Source organism: Heptranchias perlo, chromosome 14 (genome assembly GCF_035084215.1).
Source record: "Heptranchias perlo isolate sHepPer1 chromosome 14, sHepPer1.hap1, whole genome shotgun sequence".
NCBI lineage: Eukaryota > Metazoa > Chordata > Chondrichthyes > Hexanchiformes > Hexanchidae > Heptranchias > Heptranchias perlo.
The window spans coordinates 996,657-1,022,501 of record NC_090338.1 but is presented as its reverse complement, the minus strand read 5'-3'; the positions used below and the strand labels follow the sequence as shown (position 1 = coordinate 1,022,501).

Sequence of the window (25,845 nt, the reverse complement as noted above, 5' to 3'; positions counted from 1 at the left end):
AGGGAGGGGGGGGCGCGGACGAGGGGGGGGCGCGGACGAGGGAGGGGGGGGCGCGGACGAGGGGGGGGGGGGCGCGGACGAGGGGGGGGGCGCGGACGAGGGAGGGGGGGTGCGGACGAGGGAGGGGGGGTGCGGACGAGGGGGGGGGGGTGCGGACGAGGGGGGGGGGGTGCGGACGAGGGGGGGGGGGTGCGGACGAGGGGGGGGGGGGCGGACGAGGGAGGGGGGGTGCGGACGAGGGGGGGGGGGTGCGGACGAGGGAGGGGGGGTGCGGACGAGAGCGAGAGCGCCATGTGCACTCAAAAGAGATACAGAGGAGAGAGTTCATTTTCCTAACCAAAAGTTCCTGTAAAGCACCGACCCAACTCGCTGAGTTTTTCCAACAGTTCCACTTGAGGAAAAGACGGCCCAGGGTCTGAGCTGTGATTAGAAAAGCAAGGCTACCAGACTGCCCCCGTTGCCAGCTCCACCAGACTGCCCCCGTTGCCAGACTGCCCCCGTTGCCAGACTGCCCCCGTTGCCAGACTGCCCCCGTTGCCAGCTCTACCAGACTGCCCCCGTTGCCAGCTCTACCAGACTGCCCCCATTGCCAGCTCTACCAGGGCCCATTAATGCAACACTCGCCACATCCATGAAAAACATGCACACCAATCACAACATAATAATCTGATATTACGAATATCACAATAGCACATTCCAATATAACTCTGATGCAGTAAATCTGCAAAAATAGCAGGGCTCCATTTGTCCTGGGTGCTGCTAACCACAGACCACAGTAAATGTGAAAATGATCAACAAAATGAAGAAAACACCAAGCCTTGTGCTCCTAGTGATGGCCACGTTTTCAGGGCAACAGCTAGAATAATGGGACTTAAGATCACCACTGTACCAGTACATTGAAAATAAATCACACAGCGACATCCCTACGTAACACACAACATTTCGAGAAGGATGTTGCCCGATATAAATTGCAGCAATGTTACCCATTGTTACTCCGTGCAGGCAGCTCTGCTTATCTCAGGTTATCAACTAAGATGAAATCGGACTGTAGTTTTCGAGGAGGTGTTGCTGGTTTGAGTACGGGAGGAGGGAAAGAGACAACTGGACAGTAGCAACAAAATGTTTGTGGCCAAAGGCACTGTAGCAGTGGCCCTGATCGAGAGTTTGACGTGGGTCAGTGAGCCGCTGCCTGGGCTACTTTCGAACGTCTTTACCTCTGGCTACCAGACTGTTGAAGTCCTTTACCAATGACCAAGCGTAATAAGGCCTGACAGAAAAGTACCTGCCACTCAATAGGATTTGTGTTTTAAATCACCTTCCCTGTTTGTTCCCGCCTGCGGTAATTTTTAATGGGTAAAAACAAAACCTTGACAATTCAAAATCCAGGATAAGGAACTGATAATTTTATCAAGATTAGCAGGCCAATAGGAGAGTCATTAGCCGAGCGAGCAGAATTTAACTATGTGTAGCCCACAAACAGGAGCAGGCAGTAATAAGGCATCTTTTTAATCCCGTTCTCCTCAAGGGACAGTTTTTGTTTTTTTGTTTTTTTTGTGTTTTCTGGATATCTGAGCGAAGCTGTACTGTCGACCCCAAATGGAGCAGGTGAATTATATTTCAGCCAATTGTTCTCATGCAACATTCATTCATATGGGTGAAGGGCGAGAAACCGATTTTGAATACAAATCTTCAGGCAACGGATGCGATTGTCCACTGGTGAGGGTTGAAGAGTGTCTGATATCTGGCCCAGTTTTTCTGTAGGTCATTGAGGTGACAATACCAAAATTCTAATGAAAGATCCAGGGTTGAGGGGCAGAGTCCCAGCTCTATTTGTTTGCTGTTTCCGCTTCCAGGGGCTCCACTGAAGCAGCTTTCTGGCTCAGAGTGGGTTTGGCTTCTTTTGTCGTACTTTTCAAGGGGGGATGTGACCTGGTCTCGGCCTCACTGGTGGCGCTGGAAGTTTTACTGGAAGACAGCGATGGCTGACGCCGTTTCTCTTCAGCTCCTGAAGAATGACGCTTGTGGCCAACTTCATCACAAATTGGAGGCTGCAACGCAAATGGTTACTTCATTGTATAAAGTGGTAAGTCGCAATTCCCCACTGGTCAGAACCACAAGGCATATTCTCAACACTTTTCCCATTCTACGTTGAACCATTTTAGGATCTCGAGAAACCAGGAGTAACAAGACTGATTCATTTGGATATTTATCAACAGCAGCTCCCACGGACCACTTGTGCATTTCAGTGACAGTAATTCTACTCCAAAACACTAACGTACTTCCTTTACAAAGATATCTCCCAAATATTAACTATTGATTTCTGTAACTACTTCCTCAAAAGGAAGGAATCTGCCACTGAAGACCTTTAGGGAGGGTTATCAAATACAAACTTCCCACCACCCTCTGCTCTTACATCGCTGTCAGCACCAAGATCGAATCAGCAGCCCGACTCCCCGTTGTCGGTGAGACTGATAGTAGCTCAGGCTCAGGCATCAGACATGTTACCATTACAAGGCATGTGAAGCATTAAACTAATGTGCTCCATAGCAGCATTTAACAAGTGAAAGGATTCGTGGGGCACTGGCACCAGTGCTGGGGAAAGAGAGAGCTGTTCCATTGGGATGGACTCCACCTGAACCATGCTGGGACCAGAGTTCTAGCGAATCGAATAACTAGGGAGGTAGATAGGGCTTTAAACTAAATTAAAGGGGGGGGGTGGGGGAGGGGGTCCCAGTGGAGGGAAATCTAGAATATTAAAGAAAAAAGACAAAGAAGCAGTGCAGGAAAGTGATTGGGGTAAGGATACCAGATTGTGTGGATACCAGAAGGGACAGAGTGTACAAAAAAAAGGCAACAAATAGGGTCCGGGTAAGAAAAAATGGTAATAAGACAAATAGGGCCATAGTACAAAAAAATATTAAGATGTCTAAAAATGTTAAAAAGACAAATCTAAAGGCACTGTATCTGAATGCACAAAGCATTCGTAATAAGGTAGATGAATTAACAGCACAAATAGATGTAAACGGATATGACATAACAGCGATTATGGAGACATGGATGCAGGGTGACCAAGGCTGGGAGCTGAATATCCAAGGGTATTCGATATTTAGGAAGGACAGGCAAAAAGGAAAAGGAGGTGGGGGTGACATTGTTAGTAAAGGATGAAATCAGAGCAATAGTGAGATAGGATATTGGCTCAGAAAATCAAGATATAGAATCAGTCTGGGTGGAGTTAAGAAGCACCAAGGGGCAGAAAACACTGGTGGGAGTTGTCTATAGGCCTCCAAACAGTAGTGGTAATGTAGGGGACGGCATCAAACAGGAAATTAGAGATGCATGTAACACGGGTACTACAGTAATCATGGGTGACTTTAATCTACATATAGACTGGCCAAACCAAATTAGCAATAATACTGTGGAGGATGAATTCCTGGAGTGTGCACGAGATGGTTTTTTAGACAAGTACGTTGAGAAGCCAAACAGGGAACAGGCGATCCTAGATTGGGTATTGTGCAATGAGAAGGGGTTAATTAATAATCTTGCTGTGCGGAGTCCTTTAGGGAAGAGTGATCATAACGTGATAGAAATCTTCATTAAGATGGAAAGTGAAGTAGTCCAATCCGAAACTAGGGTCCTAAATCTAAACAAAGGAAGCTACGAAGGTATGAGGAGTGAGTTGGCTATGATAGATTGGGAAGCTTCATTAAAAGGCATGACGGTGGATAGGCAATGGCTAACATTTAAGGAACGAAGGCATGAATTGCAACAATTATACATTCCTTTCTGGCGCAAAAACACAAAAGGAAAAGCGGCCCAACCATGGCTAACAAAAGAAATTAAGGATATTAATAGACAAATACTTTGGTTCTGTCTTCACGGAAGAGGACACAAATAACTTCCCAGAAATGCGAGGGAACTAAGGGACCAGTGAGAAGGAGGAATTAAAGGAAATTAGTAAAAAAAAAAGCAGTGCTGGAGAAATTAATGGGACTGAAAGCCGATAAATCCCCAGGGCCTGATAATCTGCATCCCAGAGTACTGAAAGAGGTAGCCATGGAAATAGTGGATGCATTAGTTGTCATCTTCCAAAATTCCAAAGATTATGGAACAGTTCCTGCAGATTGGAGGGTGGCAAATGTAACCCCACTATTTAAAAAAGGAGGGAGAGAGAAAACAGGGAACTACAGACAAGTTAGCCTAACATCAGTAGTAAGGAAAATGCTACAGTCTATTATAAAGGATGTGATAACAGGACACTTAGAAAATATCAACGAGATTAGACAAAGTCAACATGGATTTATGAAAGGGAAGTCATGTTTGACAAACCTACTGGAGTTTTTTGAGGTTGCAACTGGTAGAATAGATAAGGGGGAACCAGTGGGTGTGGTGTATTTGGATTTTCAGAAGGCCTTTGATAAAGTCCCACACAAGAGGTTAGTGTGCAAAATTAAAGCACATGGGATTGGGGGAAATATACTGGCATGGATTGAGAATTGGTTAACAGACAGGAAACAGAGAATAGGAATAAATGGGTCTTTTTCAGGGTGGCAGGCAGTGACTAGTGGGGTACCGCAAGGATCAGTGCTTGGGCCCCAGCTATTCACAATATATATCAATGATCTGGATGAGGGAACCAAATGCAATATTTCCAAGTCTGCTGACGACTCAAAACTAGGTGGGATCGTGAGTTGTGAGCAGGATGCAAAGAGGCATCAAGGCGATTTTGACAAGTTGAGTGAGTGGGCAAATACATGGCAGATGCAGTATAATGTGGATAAATGTGAAGTTATCCACTTCAGAAGGAAAAACAGAAAGGCAGAGTATTATTTAAATGGTGATTGGGGCCTCAATTATTCACAATATTTATTAACGACTTAGATGAAGGCATAGAAAGTCTCATATCTAAGTTTGCCGATGACACAAAGATTGGTGGCATTGTAAGCAGTGTAGAGGAAAACATAAAATTACAAAGCGATATTGATAGATTAGGTGAATGGGCAAAACTGTGGCAAATGGAATTCAATGTAGACAAATGTGAGGTCATCCACTTTGGATCAAAAAAGGATAGAACAGGGTACTTTCTAAATGGTAAAAAGTTAAAAACAGTGGATGTCCAAAGGGACTTAGGGGTTCAGGTACATAGATCATTGAAGTGTCATGAACAGGTGCAGAAAATAATCAAGAAGGCTAATGGAATTCTGGCCTTTATATCTAGAGGACAAGAGTACAAGGGGGCAGAAGTTATGCTGCAGCTATACAAAACCCTGGTTAGACCGCACCTGGAGCACTGTGAGCAGTTCTGGGCACCGCACCTTCGGAAGGACATACTGGCCTTGGAGGGAGTGCAGCGTAGGTTTACTAGAATGATACCCGGACTTCAAGGATTAAGTTACGAGGAGAGATTACACAAATTGGGGTTGTCTTCTCTGGAGTTTAGAAGGTTAAGTGGTGATTTTATCAAAGTTTATAAGATATTAAGGGGAACAGATAGGGTGGATAGAGAGAAACTATTTCCGCTGGTTGGGGATTCTAGGAGTAGGGGGCACAGTCTAAAAATTAGAGCCAGACCTTTCAGGGGTGAAATTAGAAGACATTTCTACACACAAAGGGTGGTAGAAGTTAGGAACTCTCTTCCGCAAACGGCAATTGATATTAGCTCAATTGCTAAATTTAAATGTGAGATAGATAGCTTTTTGGCAACCAAAGGTATTAAGGGATATGGGCCAAAGGCAGGTATATGGAGTTAGATCACAGATCAGCCATGATCTTATCAAATGGCGGAGCAGGCACAAGGGGCTGAATGGCCTACTCCTGTTCCAATGTTCCCTATGTGATAGATTGGGAAATGTTGATGTACAAAGGGACCTGGGTGTCCTTGTACACAAGTCAGTGAAAGCGAACATGCAGGTGCAGCAAGCAGTTAGGAAGTCAAATCGTATGTTGGTCTTCATTGCAAGAGGATTTGAGGACAGGAGCAGGGATGTCTTACTGCAGTAATAAAAGGCCTTGGTGAGACCACACCTGGAGCATTGTGTGCAGTTTTGGTCTCCTTACCTAAGAAAGAATATGCTTGCATAGAGGGAGTGCAGCGAAGGTTCACCAGACTGATTCCGGGGGTGGCAAGAGCAATCCAGCTAATTCCACTCCCCCACTCTTTCCCCGTAGCTCTGCAATTTTTTTTCCTTTCAAGTACTTATCCAGTTTTCTTTTGAAGGCCATGATTGAATCTGCCTCCACCACCCCCTCAGGCAGGGCACTGCAGATCCTAACCACTCGCTGTGTAAAAAAGTTTTTCCTCATGTCACCTTTGGTTCTTTTCCCAATCACCTTAAATCTATGTCCTCTGGTTCTTGACTATTCCGCCAATGGGAATATAGGAACAAGAGTAGGCCATTCAGCCCCTCGTGCCTGCTCCGCCATTTGATAAGATCATGGCTGATCTGTGATCTAACTCCATATACCTGCCTTTGGCCCATATCCCTTAATACCTCTGATTGCTAAAAAGCTATCTATCTCAGATTTAAATTTAGCAATTGAGCTAGTATCAATTGCCGTTTGCGGAAGAGAGTTCCAAACTTCTACCACCCTTTGTGTGTAGAAATGTTTTCTAATCTCACTCCTGAAAGGTCTGGCTCTAATTTTTAGACTGTGCCCCCGACTCCTAGAATCCCCAACCAGCGGAAATAGTTTCTCTCTATCCACCCTATCTGTTCCCCTTAATATCTTATAAACTTCGATCAGATCACCCCTTAACCTTCAAAACTCCAGAGAATACAACCCCAATTTGTGTAATCTCTCCTCGTAACTTAACCCTTGAAGTCCGGGTATCATTCTAGTAAACCTACGCTGCACTCCCTCCAAGGCCAATATGTCCTTCCGAAGGTGCGATGCCCAGAACTGCTCACAGTACTCCAGGTGCGGTCTAACCAGGGTTTTGTATAGCTGCAGCATAACTTCTGCCCCCTTGTACTCTAGTCCTCTAGATATAAAGGCCAGCATTCCATCAGCCTTATTGATTATTTTCTGCACCTGTTCATAGAATCATAGAAGTTTACAACATGGAAACAGGCCCTTCGGCCCAACATGTCCATGTCGCCCAGTTTATACCACTAAGCTAGTCCCAGTTGCCTGCACTTGGCCCATATCCCTCTATACCCATCTTACCCATGTAACTGTCCAAATGCTTTTTAAAAGACAAAATTGTACCCGCCTCTACAACTGCCTCTGGCAGCTCGTTCCAGACACTCACCACCCTTTGAGTGAAAAAATTGCCCCTCTGGACCCTTTTGTATCTCTCCCCTCGCACCTTAAATCTATGCCCCCTCGTTATAGACTCCCCTACCTTTGGGAAAAGATTTTGACTATCTACCTTATCTATGCCCCTCATTATTTTATAGACTTGTATAAGATCACCCCTCAACCTCCTACTCTCCAGGGAAAAAAGTCTCAGTCTATCCAACCTCTCCCCATAAGTCAAACCATCAAGTCCCGGTAGCATCCTAGTAAATCTTTTCTGCGCTCTTTCATAGAGTCATAGAGTCATAGAGTTATACAGCACGGATAGAGGCCCTTCGGCCCATCATGTCCGCGCCGGCCATCAAGCCCTGTCTACTCTAATCCCATATTCCAGCATTTGGTCCGTAGCCTTGTATGCTATGGCATTTCAAGTGTTCATCCAAATGCTTCTTGAATGTTGTGAGGGTTCCTGCCTCCACAACCCTCTCAGGCAGTGAGTTCCAGACTCCAACCACCCTCTGGGTGAAAAAGTTCTTTCTCAAATCCCCTCTAAACCTCCCGCCTTTTACCTTGAATCTATGTCCCCTTGTTATAGAACCCTCAACGAAGGGAAAAAGCTCCTTAGTATCCATACTATCTGTGCCCCTCATAATTTTGTACACCTCAATCATGTCCCCCCTCAGCCTCCTCTGCTCCAAGGAAAACAAACCCAATCTTCCCAGTCTCTTTCTAGTTTAATAATATCCTTTCTATAATAGGGTGACCAGAACTGTACACAGTATTCCAAGTGTGGCCTTACTAATGTCTTGTACAACTTCAATAAGACATCCCAACTCCTGTATTCAATGTTCTGACCAATGAAACCAAGCATGCTGAATGCCTTCTTCACCACCCTATCCACCTGTGACTTCACTTTCAAGGCGCTATGAACCTGTACTCCTAGATCTCTTTGTTCTATAACTCTCCCCAACGCCCTACCATTAACAGAGTAGGTCTTGGCCCGATTCGATCTACCAAAATGCATCACCTCACATTTATCTAAATTAAACTCCATAAATGTGAGGTGATGCATTTTGGTCGATCGAATCGGGCCAGGACCTACTCCGTTAATGGTACGGCGTTGGGGAGAGTTATAGAACGAAGAGATCTAGGAGTACAGGTTCATAGCTCCTTGAAAGTGGAGTCACAGGTGGATAGGGTGGTGAAGAAGGCATTCAGCATGCTTGGTTTCATTGGTCAGAACATTGAATACAGGAGTTGGGATGTCTTATTGAAGTTGTACAAGACACTTCAATGATCTATGTACCTGAACCCCGAAGTCCCTTTGGACATCCACTGTTCTTAACTTTTTACCATTTAGAAAGTACCCTGTTCTATCCTTTTTTGATCCAAAGTGGATGACCTCACATTTGTCTACATTGAATTCCATTTGCCACAGTTTTGCCCATTCACCTAATCTATCAATATCGCTTTGTAATTTTATGTTTTCATCTACACTGCTTACAATGCCACCAATCTTTGTGTCATCGGCAAACTTAGATATGAGACTTTCTATGCCTTCATCTAAGTCGTTAATAAATATTGTGAATAATTGAGGCCCCACGACAGATCCCTGCGGGGCTCCACTAGTCACATCCTGCCAATGTGAGTACCTACCCATTATCCCTACTCTCTGTCGCCTTTTGCTCAGCCAACTTCCTAACCAAGTCCCTACTTTTCCCTCAATTCCATGGGCTTCTATCTTAGCTAACAGTCTCTTACGTGGGACCTTATCAAATGCCTTCTGGAAGTGCATATAAATAACATCCATTGACATTCCCCTGTCCACTATTTTAGTCACCTCTTCACAAATTTCAATCGGGTTTGTCAGGCACGACCTACCTTTCACAAATCCATGCTGGCTCTCTCTGATTAACTGAAAATTCTCGAGGTGTTCAGTCACCCTATCCTTAATTATAGACTCCAGCATTTTCCCCACAACAGATGTTAGGCTAACTGGTCTATAATTCCCTGGTTTCCCTCTCTCTCCTTTCTTAAAAAGCGGAGTGACGTGCAATTTTCCAATCCAGAGGGACAGTTCCTGAATCTAGAGAACTCTGAAAGATTATAGTTAGGGCATCCGCAATGTGCTCACCTACTTCCTTTAAAACCCTGGGATGGAAACCATCTGGTCCTGGGGATCTGTCACTCTTTAGTGCTATTATTTTCTTCATTACTGTTGCTTTACTTATGTTAATTTTATTGAGTCCCTGTCCCCGATTCAACATTAGTTTTCTTGGGATTTCCGGCATGCTACCCTCTTTTTCTACTGTAAATACTGACGCAAAGTAATTGTTCAACATGTCTGCCATTTCCCCATTGTCAATAACAATATCCCCACTTTCAGTTTTTAAGGGGCCAACACTGCTCCTGACCACCCTCTTTTTCCTAATATAACTATAAAAGTTCTTTGTATTGGTTTTGATATCCCTTGCAAGTTTCTTTTCATACTCTCTTTTTGTAGCTCTTACTATCTGTTTTGTGATCCTTTGTTGATCTTTGTATCTTTCCCATTCGCCAGGATCTGTGCCATTTTTTGCCTTTTTGTATGCCCTTTCCTTATGTCTTATACTGTCCCTTACCTCTTTAGTTGTCCATGGCTGTTTTTTTTTTGGCAAGTAGAGTTCTTGCCCCTCAGGGGTATAAACCGGTGCTGTATCACGTTAAATGTTTCTTTAAACATTTCCCACTGATCATCAGTCGTTTTACCCATTAACAGATTTGCCCAGTTTACTGTGGACAGTCTCTGTCTCATCCCATTGAAGTCGGCCTTACCCAAGTCTAGAATCTTAGCAGCTGATTCACTTTTTTCCCCTTTCAAACACTACATTGAACTCGATCATGTTATGATCGCTATTGGATAGATGTTCACGCACAGTTAAGCCGTTAACTAAATCTGGTTCATTACTCATTACTAAATCTAGTATGGCTTGCCCCCTTGTTGCCTCTAAGACAGACTGCCGTAGAAAACTATCCCGGACACACTCAAGGAACGGTTTCTCTCTATCTATACTGTTGTAATGTTGGAAACGTGGCAGCTAATCTGCACACAGCAAGATCCCACAAAGAGCAATGTGATAAATGACCAGGTAATCTGTTTTTTAAAAAAAAAATTAGTGATGTTGGTTGAGGGATAAATATTGGACAGGGGACTGGAGAGAACTCCCCTGCTCCTCTTGGAAATAGTGCCATGGGATCTTTTATGTCCACCTGACAGGGCAGACAGGGTCTCAGTTTAACGTCTCATCCGATAGTGCAGCACTGCCTCAGTACTGCACTGGGAGTGTCGGCCTGGATCTTGTGCTCGAGTCTCTGGAGTCGGGCTTGAACCCATGACCTTCTGACTCAGAGGCGAGAGTGTTACAGGCCAGAGAATTATAAGCAGAATTATAATTAAAAAGATGATTTTGTCTGGTTGGGGAATCAGTTGTTAATTGTATCCATGTGATTTATATCAATTAGTGTTAATTGTATTCAGGTGGTGTGGAACAATTGGGGACTCTTTTGTATCAATTTATAAGACAGCTGATCTCGGGGTGGGTTTTGTTGATCTGTGAATAAAGGTTTGGAAGCAACTGAAGACCAGGCTCTAGTATTCAAACCTTCACCACCTGCCTATCCAATTTATAACAAGTGACGAGTGTCATTAAGAGAGTGAGGAGAGAGATTAGAAGAAATATCTACATGATCCGTTGTTGGAACCTGGAATGCTTTGCCACAGGGAGTGGTTGAGGCAGAGACTATTGCATCTTTTAAGGGAAAACTGAAATATCTGAAGCAGGAGGATACAAGGATAAGCGGGACAGTGGGATTAGTTTGGGGATTGACACAAGGCTATGGGGAGAGAGTGGGGCAGTGGGATTAGTTTGGGGATTGATACAGGGCTATGGAGAGACAGCGGGGCAGTGGGATTAGTTTGGGATTGATACAGGACTATGGGGAGAGAATGGGGGCAGTGGGATTAATTTGGGATTGATACAGGGCAATGGGGAGAGGGCGGGGCAGTTAGATTAGTTTGGGGATTGATACAGGGCTATGGGGAGAGAGTGGGGCAGTGGGATTAGTTTGGGGATTGATACAGGGCTATGGGGAGAGAGTGGGGCAGTGGGATTAGTTTGGGGATTGATACAGGGCCATGGGGAGAGCGTGGGGCAGTGGGATTAGTTTGGGATTGAGGTTGGTAGTGGGGTGTCCCAAGGATCTGTGCTGTGACCTCTTTCTTTTGTATATACGATTTGGACATAGGCACAAGAATAATATTGAAAATCTCTAACGATACTGAATTGGGAGGCCCAGTAATATGTGAGGAAACTTGCAGGAGGACAGGAACAGGCTGCTGGGCAGATCAGTGGCAGATACAGTTCAATGCAGAGAAACGCTGCTGGGCAGATCAGTGGCAGATACAGTTCAATGCAGAGAAACGTGAAGCGCAGCATTTTGGGACAAGTAGTGTGAAAGGAAGTTAATCTGAACCCTTCCAGCAAGGAGGAGAGAGGGTGGTTGGGGTCAGGGGTGTGCACAGATCTCAAAAGGTTGGAATTCAGGCAGAAAAGGCAAATGGGAATCTGGGTTTTATATACATGCATTTAATATAAAAGCAAAGGAGTACTGCTGAATTTATACATTGGTTAGGCCACAGTTGAAAGAGTGTGTGCAATCTGGGCACCCCATTATAGAAAAGACATCAGAGCCTTGGAAAGCGGACAGTGAAGATTCACTAGTGTGATACTGTACCAGGAATGAGGGGATCAAAAAATTAGGGCCTTTTTCATTGGGACAGAAAAGGTTAAGAGGAATCCAATAGAGATTTTCAAAATGATGAAAAGTTTTGACAGGATAAAGTAGTGGTGCAACGGAAAGAATTCACTGCTGTAAGGGAACAATTTTACGATACGAGTGAAAATCTACTGAGTGTCATTAGCAGATCCTGCCATTCTCAGCTAACACTCTTCTGCTGATGCTGAGCTGTGCCGTGTAGGGACTGAATATCATAGGGTATAAAACAGAACTTGTTCCCACCCACACAGCAATGACCGTCCACAGACCAGACAAGAATAGTTCATTAAGGATTCGGAGCAGGACATTGTGACCATTACTTACATCCACCCGGAAATCTTCCAGCCGTTTAAATTTGCTGAGGTAATCCTGAAGTTTTGGCTCAATATCCAGATTCTTAGCTTTTGAATACTTTAGATAGGCCCAGAATTTCTCCAATCCGTACAGCTGCCCTAATACATTAAACACAAAACACACACAGAACACAGGATGTACAATGACGATTCAGGCACATAAATCTAAAATGTTAAATCAGTCTACAAATGTGTTAAATCTACCCAATGTGCTAAATCTATTGTGAAAATTTTGTTTAATGTCCTAAATCTAATCACTAATGTTCTAAAACTTATCACTAACATTGGAACGTAGGAACAGGAGGAGGCTATTCAGCCCTTCCAGCCTGTTCTGCCATTCAATTAGATCATAGCTGATCTGTATCCTAACTCCATTTATCCGGCTTTGCTCCATATCCTCATGAACAAAAATCTTTCAATCATAGTCTTGAAAATTTCAATTGACCCCCAGCGTCCACAGCCTTTTAAGGGAGTGAGTTCCAGATTTCCACTACCCTTTGCGTGAATCTAACCATTATCGTGTGTAATCCAAGCACTAATGTGCTAAATCTAACCAAATCCAAAAATTAAGCACTAACATGCTAAAGCTAACTACTATTAACTTGCTAAATCTAACCACCAACATGCTGAATTGAGCCATTAAATAACATGAATATAACCAATGGACTAATGTGCAATATTACCACCATGTTAACTCACTTATCTAACTGTTAATGTGCTAAAAGTAACCATTACTGTACTAAATCTAACATGGAATATCCAACTCCTAGCAAACTAATTCTAACCACTAACATGCTAAATCTAACCACTAATGTACTAATTTAATATACCTCAGCACTATTATACTAAACCTAACTATTAACTAATCTAATCATTAATGTACTGAAAACAATCAAGTAACAAGTCGATAATCAAACAAAAAGTGAGAAATTCTTTTGGGAATAAAGGAACTGTTACTGACTTATTTTAAATGGAGTTCTCCCTGCAGTGAAGGGCTGCATTCTGGGTCACCTCACATGCAGCATGAAAAGTGCACCAACCAGCAGCCTGCAGGACCTTGTCCCATGGTGTCAGCCCAGTAAATGGCAGATATTCGACCACTGGGCCATCACCTGATGTCCAACCGCATTTCCCAGCAGGAGTGACTGGGCAGTGGTCAGTTCCTCACCCTCCTTAACTCGGGGTACTGAGCCTTCTCAAGGGGATTCCTTAGGGCGACCCCTTGTTCAACAAACCAAGTTTTAACGTACATTATCCCTTTAAGTGCGGAAAGTTTTGCTTTTAAAAGTCTAATTTTCTCCAATCCTGTATCACTTGCCAAGGGATGGCACGACAGAGACTCTGGCTCAGTGTTACTCCAACCAGTGGGGCACTTGCGGTAATCCACCCCTTCAGTAATGCCGCTCTCATAATGAAACTCTTTGCCATTCACATGATCCTGTGATCTGATTCCTCCCACCTCGGCTGAATGACCTGCAGCACCTCAGCACTGCTCTGTTCTCCAGCTGTCGTTCCAGTAATGAAGATACAGATGATTAGAGATACTGAGTCATAGAATATTTCTGCAGCAAACTGTATGACACATTGAAACTGATAAATACCCCAGGGCATCGTTCCCTATTTCCAGAACAAGGGAAAGTTGATGCAACAAATCAACACTGTACCTGCTTCATAATCCACAACGGTTTCTTCCTGGAAATCCTTGAAGATCTCTGGTCTAAATTTCCTCTCAAGGCCATAGCTATAATATCTGAAAAGGCACTCCAATCCGTACCTAGAGAAAGGAGACAAAACATGCTGATATCACAGGATCAAAGGACCAGAGGTAAATACTCGAAAGTTCTCTCACACTGTGCTGGGACAGGGGTGAGTTCCTCAGAATGATGGCAGTGCAACCAACAAGCCTACAGCGACTGCAGAATTAATGCAATAATGCAAACTTAGACTGCTAGTAATAATAGGATACTGAGCTTAAACCCATTGATAAACGGTTATATCTAAGTTATATCATCTTCACTCATGGGATAACCATAACCGTTAACAGCACAGAAGGAAGCCATGTGGCCCATCATTGTCTGTGCTGGCTCTTTGCTAGAGCGATCCTAAACTAATCCCACTGCCCCACTCTCTCCCCATAGCCCTATATCAATCCTAAACTAATCCCACTGCCCCACTCTCTCCACATAGCCCTGTATCGATCCTAAACTAATCCCACTGCCCCCCATTGCCCTGTATCAATCCCAAACTAATCCCACTGCCCCACTCTCTCCCCATAGCCCTGTATCAATCCTAAACTAATCCCACTGCCCCACTCTCTCCCCATAGCCCTGTATCAATCCTAAACTAATCCCACTGCCCCACTCTCTCCCCATAGCCCTGTATCAATCCTAAACTAATCTCACTGCCCCACTCTCTCCCCATAGGCCTGTATCAATCCCAAACTAATCCCACTGCCCCACTCTCTCCCCATAGGCCTGTATCAATCCCAACCTAATCCCACTGCCCCACTCCCTCCCCATAGCCCTGTATCAATCCCCAAACTAATCCCACTGCCCCGCTCTCTCCCCATAGCCCTGTATCAATCCTAAACTAATCCCACTGCCCCACTCTCTCCCCATAGGCCTGTATCAATCCCAAACTAATCCCACTGCCCCGCTCTCTCCCCATAGCCCTGTATCAATCCCAAACTAATCCCACTGCCCCACTCTCTCCCCATAGGCCTGTATCAATCCCAACCTAATCCCACTGCCCCACTCCCTCCCCATAGCCCTGTATCAATCCCCAAACTAATCCCACTGCCCCACTCTCACCCCATAGCCCTGTATCAATCCCAACCTAATCTCACTGCCCCACTCTCCCCATAGCCCTGTATCAATCCCAAACTAATCCCACTGCCCCGCTCTCTCCCCATAGTCCTGTATCAATCCCAAACTAATCCCACTGCCCCACTCTCTCCCCATAGCCCTGTATCAATCCCCAAACTAATCCCACTGCCCCACTCTCACCCCATAGCCCTGTATCAATCCCAAACTAATCCCACTGCCCCACTCTCACCCCATAGCCCTGTATCAATCCCAAACTAATCCCACTGCCCCACTCTCCCCATAGCCCTGTATCAATCCCAACCTAATCTCACTGCCCCACTCTCTCCCCATAGCCCTGTATCAATCCCAACCTAATCCCATTGCCCCACTCTCTCACCATTGCCCTGTATCAATCCCAAACTAATCCCATTGCCCCACTCTCTCCACATAGCCCTGTATCAATCCCAACCTAATCCCATTGCCCCACTCTCTCACCATTGCCCTGTATCAATCCCAAACTAATCCCACTGCCCCACTCTCTCCCCATAGCCCTGTATCAATCCTAAACTATTCCCACTGCCCCACTCTCTCCCCATAGCTTTGTATCTTCTCCTGCTTCAAACATCTCCCACATGGTGTGTTGCCCCCCTGGTGCCAGGGTAAAGGACATCCATGAGAGGGTGCAGAATGTTTTGAGGGGGGAAGGGGAACAGCCAGAAGTCGTGGTCCATTAGGGAACCAATGACATAGGAAGGAAAAGGGTCGAGGTCCCGCAGTCGGAGTTTCAGGAGCTAGGCAGGAAGTTAAAAAGCAGTCAAAGGTAGTAATCTCTGGATTACTCCCAGTACCATGTGCTGGTGAGTATAGGAATAGTAGGATAAGACAGATTAATGTGTGGCTGGAGTAACAGTGCAGGAGGGAGGGCTTCAGATTCCTGGGGCATTGTGACCAGTTCTGGGGCAGGAGGGATCTGTACAGGCCGGACGGGTTGAACCTCAACAGAGCCGGGACCAATGTCCTCGTGGGGAGGTTAATTAGTGCTTTGGGGAGAGTTTAAACTAATTTGGCAGGGGGGTGGGCACCAGGAGGAGACATGAGAGAGGAGAAACAAGGTGCACAGAGGATTGAGAGAGACAAATAGAACTAGAGTAAAGAATAATTCAGAAATAGGAGGGATCAGAGAGGGGTAAATGTGAGGCAGCCGAAGATGAGTTTGGAGTGCACGTGTGTAAATGCACGTAGCGTGGTAAATAAGGTCAGTGAGCTGCAGGCTCAAGTCACAACATGGGTCTATGATATAGAGGCAATAACAGAGACCTGGCTCAAAGAAGGGGAGGAATGGGGACTTAATATTCCTGGCTTCAAGGTATTCAGGAAAAATAGGGAAGGAAGGAAAGGAGGGGGTGGCAGCATTGATCAAAGAAACTATTCGGTTAGAATTAAGGAACAATAGAGGAGCTATTACACTACTGGGTGTATACTATAGGACACCAAATAGTGGGAAGGAGAGAGAGGAGCAAATTTGCAGGCAAATTACAGAAAGATGCAAGAGCGATAGAGTAGTGATAATGGGGGACTTTGATTAGACTGGGATAGTAACAGTATAAAGGGCAAAGAGGGGGAGGAATTCCTGAAATGTGTTCGGGAGAACTTTCTTGATCAGTGTGTTTCCAGCCCAATGAGGAAGGGACCAGTGCTGGATCTAGTTCTGGGGAATGAAGTGGGGCAAGTGGAGCATGTTTCAGTGGGGGAGCCTTTGGGGAACAGTGATCATAATATCATCAGATTTAGAATAGTTACAGAAAAGGGCAAGGAACATCAAGCATAAAAATCACTAAACTGGAGGAGGGCAAATTTCAGTGAGTTAAACAGGGATCTTGCCCGGGGAGATTGGAATCAGAAAATGGTCAGCAAAACAGTAATTGAACAACGGAGACCTTCAAGGAGGAGATGGTTCGGGTACAGAGTAGACACATTCCCACGAGAGTGAAGGAAGGGCATCCAAAGCTAGAGCTCCCCAGATGACTAAAGATATAGAGAATAAAATGAAACAGAAAAAGGAGGCTTAGGACAAATGTAAGATTCATAATATAGTAGAGAACCAGGCTGAATACAGAAAGTACAGAGGAGATTTAAAACAGGGAATGAGAGGGAGTATGAGAATAGATTAGTGGCGAACATAAAAGGGAATCCAAAAGTTTTTGTGAACATATAAATAGTAAAAGGGCAATCAAAGGAAGGGTGGGACCGGTTAGGGACAAAAAAGGAGATCTTCTTGTGGAGGCAGAGGGCACGGCTGAGGCACTAAATGAATACTTCACATTGGTCTTCACTGGAGAAGAGGATGCTGCCAACGTCACAGTAAAGGAGGAGGTAGTAGCGACACTGGATAGAATAAAAATAGATAAAGAGGAGGTGCTTAAAAGATTGACATTACTCAAAGTAGAAAAGTCTCCTGGTCCAGATGGGATGCATTCTAGATTACACAGAAACATAGAAAATAGGAGCAGGAGTAGGCCATTCAGCCCTTCGAGCCTGCTCCGCCATTCAATGTGATCATGGTTAATCCTCGATCTCAATACCGTATTCCCGCTCTCTCCCCATACCCCTTGATGCCTTTTGTGTCTAGAAATCTATCCAGCTCCTTCTTAAATACATTCAGTGACTTGGCCTCCACTGCCTTCTGTGGTAGAGAATTTCACAGGTTCACCACCCTCTGAGTGAAGAAATTTCTCCTCATCTCAGTCCTAAATGTCCTACCTCGTATCCTGAGACTGTGACCCCTCGTTCTGGACCCCCCAGCCAGGGGAAACATCCTCCCTGCATCCAGTCTGTCTAGCCCTGTCAGAATTTTATATCTTTCAATGCGATCCCCTCTCATTCTTCTAAACTCGAGTGAATACAGGCCGAGTCGACCCAATCTCTCCTCACATGACAGTCCTGCCATCCCCAGAATCAGTCTGGTGAACCTTCACTGCACTCCCTCTATGGCAAGTATATCATAAGAACATAAGAAATAGGAACAGGAGTAGGCCAATCGGCCCCTCGAGCCTGCTCCGCCATTCAATAAGATCATGGTTGATCTGATCCTAACCTCAAATTTAAATTCATGTCCAATTTCCTGCCCGCTCCCCGTAACCCCTAATTCCCTTTACTTCTAGGAAACGTCTATTTCTGTTTTAAATTTATTTAATGATGTAGCTTCCACAGCTTCCTGGGGCAGCAAATTCCACAGACCTACTACCCTCTGAGTGAAGAAGTTTCTCCTCATCTCAGTTTTGAAAGAGCAGCCCCTTATTCTAAGATTATGCCCCCTCGTTCTAGTTTCACCCATCCTTGGGAACATCCTTACCGCATCCACCCGATCAAGCCCCTTCACAATCTTATATGTTTCAATGAGATCGCCTCTCATTCTTCTGAACTTCAATGAGTAGAGTCCCAATCTACTCAACCTCTCCTCATATGTCCACCCCCTCATCCCTGGGATTAACCAAGTGAACCTTCTTTGTACTGCCTCGAGAGCAAGTATGTCTTTTCTTAAGTATGGACACCAAAACTGTATGCAGTTTTCCAGGTGCGGTCTCACCAATACCTTATATAACTGCAGCAATACCTCCCTGTTTTTAGATTCTATCCCCCGAGCAATAAAAGCCAACATTCCGTTGGCCTTCTTGATCACCTGCTGCACCTGCATACTAACTTTTTGATTTTCTTGCACTAGGACCCCCAGATCCCTTTGTACTGCAGTACTTTCCAGTTTCTCGCCATTAAGATAATAACTTGCTCTCTGATTTTTCCTGCCAAAGTGCATAACCTCACATTTTCCAATATTGTATTGCATCTGCCAAATCTCCGCCCACTCACCCAGCCTGTCTATATCCCCTTGTAGGTTTTTTATGTCCTCCTCACTCTCTACTTTCCCTCCCATCCTTGTATCATCCGCAAACTTTGATATGTTACACTCGGTCCCCTCCTCCAAATCGTTAATATAGATTGTAAAGAGTTGGGGACCCAGCACCGACCCCTGCGGAACACCACTGGCTACTGGTTGCCGGTCCGAGAATGAACCATTTATCCCAACTCTCCGCTTCCTGTTAGATAACCAATCCTCCACCCATGCCAGAATATTACCCCCAATCCAGTGATTTCTTAGGTAAGGAGACCAAAACTGCACACAATACTCCAGGTGTGGTCTCACCAAGGCCCTGTATAACTGCAGTAAGACATCCTTGCTCCTGTACTCACATCCTCTTGCAATGAAGGCCAACATACCATTTGCCTTCCTAACTGCTTGCTGCACCTGCATGTTTGCTTTCAGTGACTGGTGTACAAGGACACCCAGGTCCCTTTGTACATCAACATTTTCCAATCTATCACTATTTAAATAATATTCTGCCTTTCTGTTTTTCCTTCCAGTGGATAACTTCACATTTATCCACATTATACTGCATCTGCCATGTATTTGCCCACTCACTCAACTTGTCTAAATCGCCTTGAAGCCTCTTTGCATCCTCCTCACAACTCACCATCCCACCTAGTTTTCTGTCGTCAGCAAACTTGGAAATATTACATTTAGTTCCCTCATCCTAATCATTGATATATATTGTGAATAGCTGGGGCCCAAGCACTGATCCCTGCGGTACCCCACTAGTCACTGTCTGCCACCTCGAGAAAGACCCATTTATTTCTACTCTGATTCCTGTCTGTTAACCAATTTTCAATCCATGCCAGTATATTACCATGATGTGGAGATGCCGGTGATGGACTGGGGTTGACAATTGTAAACAATTTTACAACACCAAGTTATAGTCCAGCAATTTTATTTTAAATTCACAAGCTTTCGGAGGCTTCCTCCTTCCTCAGGTGAATGTTGACCTGAGGAAGGAGGAAGCCTCCGAAAGCTTGTGAATTTGAAATAAAATTGCTGGACTATAACTTGGTGTTGTAAAATTGTTTACAAACATATAAGATTCTAAGAGGGCCTTTTTTTCCATTCGTTCATGGGATGTGACCGTCGCTGGGTCAAAATCCTGGAACTCCCTACCTAACAGCACTGTGGGAGAACCTTCACCACACAGACTGCAGCGGTTCAAGGCGGCGGCTCATCACCACCTTCTCAAGGGCAATTAGGGATGGGCAATAAATGCCGGCCTCGCCAGCGACGCCCACATCCCATGAACGAATAAAAAAAATTTATCTTCTTAAATGGCGGAGCAGGCTCGAGGGGCCGTATGGCCTGCTCCTAATTCTTATGTTCTTATGAAAGATTTAAAGTGATTGGCAAAAGAGTCATAGGCGGCATGAGGAAACATTTTTTTACGCAGCGAGCTGTAATGATCTGGGATGTACTGGCTGACAAGGCGGTGGAAGCAGATTCAATAGTAAGTTTCAAAAAGGAATTAGATAAATACTTGAAGGGAAAAAATTTACAGGACTATGGGGAAAGAGGAGGGGAGTGGGAGTAATTGGATAACTCTTTCAAAGAGCCGGCACAGGCACGACGGGCCGAACGGCCACCTCCGTTGTCTCTTCTATGATAACCTTAAAATTAGAGCTAGGCCATGCAGGAGTGAAATAAGGAAGCACTTTTTCACACAAAGGGTAGTGGAAATCTGGATCTCTCTCCCCAAAAGGCTGTGGATGCTGGGGGTCAATTGGAGTTTTCAAGAATGAGATCGACAGATTTTTGTTAGGGTAGGGTTATCAAGGAGTATGGAATTATTTGGTCACAGGGGCATCATAACCGAGTCCAATCTTTTCCTTGAGTGGCGTCCACATGTAAAGTTTCCAGCAGGGTCACTGCCTGGCGATCACTCCTTGTCCCCCTCCCTAGCCCAGGAACACTAAGGCCCATTGTTGTCCCAGTGGACATGAGGCCATTCAGCACAGAGGGACTGCCCCTGTATGGCTTTGTATGCAACATGTGGTGTACTGAGGGACAGCAGGAGAGGTGGAGGGAGGTACTTTTGACATAAGAGTTCACCAAGAATGCTGGGGGAAAGTTGAAACCTCTGGGACAGCAGCATTCCACCCAGCTTGAGCTTATTCCCCTGACCGTTTCACCCACAGATCCAACCTAAGGCAGCTCCACTCATCTTAAAATGTTGGATCATGTTTCATGCCGTGTGTCAGTATCGGAGAAATGAGCCACCCCACTGCTGGAAGTGGCACTGGGATACCAGTCGGAGCAGCTTCTCTCTGGGCTAATCGGCCTGAATCGAGATGCAAAGACCCACCGATTCCCAGTCACAGGTGACTGGCCGAACGTCAGCCTGAAACTCAGTGCAACACATTACTCCCACAGCTAGAAGACTGATAGGGGCAGAGCGCCATGATCTCTCCTATGCTCGTATTTGGAGGATGAATAAACGAACAAGACACAAAGGCAGGATTGAGCCCAAGGAAGTAGTCCTGTTGTTGTTAAGGTGAATCACTGGTGCATACAGTTACCTGTACCCTTCTTCACCATCCTCCACAGAGAGCTGCCTGAACTCTTCGTACATCTTCTTGTTGAAATGGTCTCTTAGGAAGAACGACCAGAATCGGAAGAGCGTGTTCATTTCCTGAGACTGTCCTATTCCCAACCTCTTTCGCTCTGTAAGATGGAGAACAATGAAGCACTGGGCAGCACAGCAAACAGCAGAGCAATTACACAGTAACAGACACCTGGAAATTAATTAGATGGTAACCACATCTAGAGGGTCACAGATCCTAAACCGCGGGAAACTCAGGGATTTGCAATCACCCACTAAACTTCGATAATCGTCCTGGGTTCACTTCCACTTCATCACTGAACCAAATTTAAAATCATACACTTTTTGTGTCGGATTTCTTATGTTATTTGAGAATGAAAGGAATGTAACAATGGTAAAATTACAGAGCCAGTGTACCACCACTTCCTGCACAGGAACATCTGTATCACCAACTCTCTGTAAGAAACACAACACACATCTGGGAGATCATAAAGCCTGAGATCTCAAGGAGTTCCGATGATGGAAACTAGTCAAATCCAGAAATAAGATTACAAACCAAAATTGTTCCAATGTATCTGTTTATTTCAAGATTACATCTTGCAGAATTCACTGGGGTTCCCCCTCCCCTTCTTCCTGACGCACTGCTGACCTCACCCAAGTTGCCATTCTTCCATGTGTGAGCCTAACCAGTAAATGCAGACTGGCTATTCAACAGTGCAGCATCACGATCAAGCCTGATCCTTGTTTTCATCTGACGTCCCCAAAAGGATCATCCAACAGCAATGAGGAGGAACTGTGCCCGATTTCTCCCCCCCTCCTGCCCCAAACCTGGGAGCACTGCAGTGCCACTATCTCTCTTCCACAAGACCATAAGAGACAGAGGAGGAGTAGGCCATATGGCCCCTCGAGCCTGCTCCGCCATTTATTGAGATCATGGCTGATCTGATTTTTACCTCAACTCCACTTTCCCGCCCTTTCCCCATATCCTTTGACTCCCTCGCTGATCAAAAATTTGTCTAACTCAGCTTTGAATGTATTCAATGACTCAGCCTCCACAGCTTTTTGGGGTAAAGAATTCCAAAGATTCATGACCCTCTGGGAGAAGAAATTCCTCCTCATTTCCGTCTTAAACGGGTGACCCCTTATTCTGAGACTATGCCCCCTAGTTTTAGATTCCCCCATGAGGGGTAACATCCCCTCAGCATCTACCCTATCGAGTCCCCTCAGAACCTTATATGTTTCAATAAGATCTCCTCTCATTCTTCTAAACTCCAATGAGTATAGACCCAACCTGTTCAATCTTTCCTCATAAGACAACCCTTCCATACCCGGAATCAACCTAGTGAACCTTCTCTGAACTGCCTCCAATGCAAGTATGTCCTTCCTTAAATAAGGGCACCAGAACTGTACGCAGTGCTCCAGGTGTGGTCTCACCAGCACCCTGTACAGTTGTAGCATGACTTCCCTGCTTTTATACTCCATCCCCCTAGAAATAAAGGCCAATATTCCATTTGCCTTCCGGATTACCTGCTCCACCTGTATGTTGACTTTTTGTGTTTCATGTACGAGAACACCCAGATCCCTCTGTACCGCAGCATTCTGTAGTATTTCTCCACTCAAATAATATTTTGTTTTTTTTATTTTTCCTCCCAAAGTGGAAACTTCACATTTTCCCACATTATATTCCATCTGCCAAATTTTTGCCCATTCGTTTAACCCGTCAATATCCCTTTGCAGACACTTTGTGTCCTCATCACAACTTGCTTTTCCACCTATCTTTGTATCAGCAGCAAATTTGGCCACAAGACACTCTGTTCCTTCATCCAAGTCATTGATATATATTGTAAATAGTTGAGGCCCCAGCACTGAGCCCTGCAGCACCCCTATAGTTACAGATTGCCATTTTGAAAATGACCCTTTTATCCCGACTCTTTGTTTTCTGTTAGTTAGCCAATCCCCTATCCATGCCAGTATATTACCCCCAACACCGTGAACTCTTATTTTGTGCAGTAATCTTTTATGTGGCACCTTATTGAATGCCTTTTGGAAATCCAAATATACTGCATCCATTGGTTCCCCTTTATCCACCCTGCCTGTTACTTCCTCAAAGAACTCTAATAAATTTGTCAGACACGATTTCCCCTTCATAAAACCATGTTGACTCTCCTTGATTTTATTATGAGTCTCCAAATGTCCTGCTACTACTTCCTGAATAATGGATTCTAGCATTTTCCCAATGACAGATGTTAGGCTAACTGGTCTATAGTTACCTGCTTTCTGTCTCACTCCCTTCTTGAATAGGGGTGTTAAGTTTGTGGTTTTCCAATCCACTGGGACCTTTCCAGAATCTAGTGAATTCTGGAAGATTACAACCAATGCATCCACTATCTCTGTAGCCATTTCCTTTAAGACCCTCGGATGCAAGCCATCAGGTCCAGGGGACTTGTCAGCCTTTAGACCCATTAGTTTACTGAGTACTTTTTCTCTAGTGATAGTGATTGTTTTTAGTTCCTCCCTCCCCTTTGCCCCTTGATTTTCTACTATTATTGGTATGTTATTAGTGTCTTCTACTGTGAAGACAGATACAAAATATCTGTTCAATTCCTCTGCCATTTCCTTGTTTTCCATTATTATTTCCCCAGTCTCATCTTCTAAGGGACCAATGTTTACTTTAGCTACCCTCTTCCTTTTTATACACTTGTAGAAACTTTTACTGTCAGTTTTTATATTTCTTGCTAGTTTACTCTCATAATTTATTTTCTCCCTCTTTATTATTCTTTTCGTCATCCTTTGCTGGTTTTTAAAGTTTTCCCAATCTTCGGGCTTTCCAGTAATCTTTGCCATGTTGTATGCTTTTTCTTTTAATCTGAGCTCGATTTAATCACGGAGAACCAGGGCTCAAACCTGGGGCCTGAGCATCACATCGAGACCTCTGGGGAACTAGGAACGTTGCTGTGAAGGCTGTCGGGCCTGTCTAACCATCGCTTGGCGTCAGATCACCTCCCCCTTCCCTCGCCCATCACCTACCATTCAGGCATCTCCTGCGGAACTTGTGATACACGTGCTGGGTGAATCCGTTTTCCTTCAGCAGCTCGTGCGAGGGATGTTGGAACTTGGGAAGAGACTGTGGGGTGCAACCGTAGCTTCCGGCGATGGGGATACCCTCTGACGGACTGGCATTGGAACTGCCACAAAGCACAAAATCGACTCTTTAACATCCAGTACTAATTGTCAACACAATCACTTACTCCACATAGCTCTTTATTCCCACAACTGTGTTGCAATGCTCAAACTAGTCACTTATACACAAGACCCCTGCAGCTCACTCTCACTGTCTGCCTCCCCTTACAGCTATACACAACGGCTGCAGTTATTTACCACCTTAAAGCAATATGGATTATCTCAGCTCAAACTGGTGAAAACCTTCAGAACTGCAGTTAAACTTCACCTCCACCAACCCTGTGCTTTCCCAATAAAGTAAAGGTCACTTTTCAGAGATTGCAAAAGCAATTCCACTTTGAGCAATATTACCCGTGAGACCCCTCTCACAATAAATTACCCCAGTGAGACCCCTCTCACAATAAATTACCCCAGTCAGACCCCTCTCACAATAAATTACCCCAGTCAGACCCCTCTCACAATAAATTACCCCAGTCAGACCCCTCTCACAATAAATTACCCCAGTCAGACCCCTCTCACAGTAAATTACCCCAGTCAGACCCCTCTCACAATAAATTACCCCAGTCAGACCCCTCTCACAGTAAATTACCCCAGTGAGACCCCTCTCACAGTAAATTACCCCAGTGAGACCCCTCTCACAGTAAATTACCCCAGTGAGACCCCTCTCACAATAAATTACCTAGTGAGACCCCTCTCACAATAAATTACCCCAGTGAGACCCCTCTCACAATAAATTACCTAGTGAGACCCCTCTCACAATAAATTACCCCAGTGAGACCCCTCTCACAGTAAATTACCCCAGTGAGACCCCTCTCACAGTAAATTACCCCAGTGAGACCTCTCTCACAGTAAATTACCCCAGTGAGACCCCTCTCACAATAAATTACCCCAGTGAGACCCCTCTCACAGTAAATTACCTCAGTGAGACCCCTCTCACAATAAATTACCCCAGTGAGACCCCTCTCACTCTAGCATTACCCCAGT

The 25,845-nt window shown here is 44.9% G+C and overlaps 1 protein-coding gene across 1 annotated transcript in view; it reads right to left on the bottom strand.

Annotated features, from left to right (window-relative positions):
* Nucleotides 1-1,381: 1,381 nt before the first annotated feature.
* The window catches only part of larp1 (La ribonucleoprotein 1, translational regulator), a 177,152-nt gene continuing 152,688 nt past the window's right edge, over nucleotides 1,382-25,845 (bottom strand). Inside the window, exons 16-20 of the mRNA XM_067995931.1 lie at nucleotides 24,709-24,866; nucleotides 21,659-21,803; nucleotides 14,069-14,178; nucleotides 12,376-12,503; nucleotides 1,382-2,048 (exon numbers count right to left, since the gene is read on the bottom strand). Of these exons, the coding sequence (XP_067852032.1) occupies nucleotides 1,827-2,048; nucleotides 12,376-12,503; nucleotides 14,069-14,178; nucleotides 21,659-21,803; nucleotides 24,709-24,866 (763 nt within the window). The 3' untranslated portion in view covers nucleotides 1,382-1,826. The remainder of the gene's footprint in view (nucleotides 2,049-12,375; nucleotides 12,504-14,068; nucleotides 14,179-21,658; nucleotides 21,804-24,708; nucleotides 24,867-25,845) is intronic.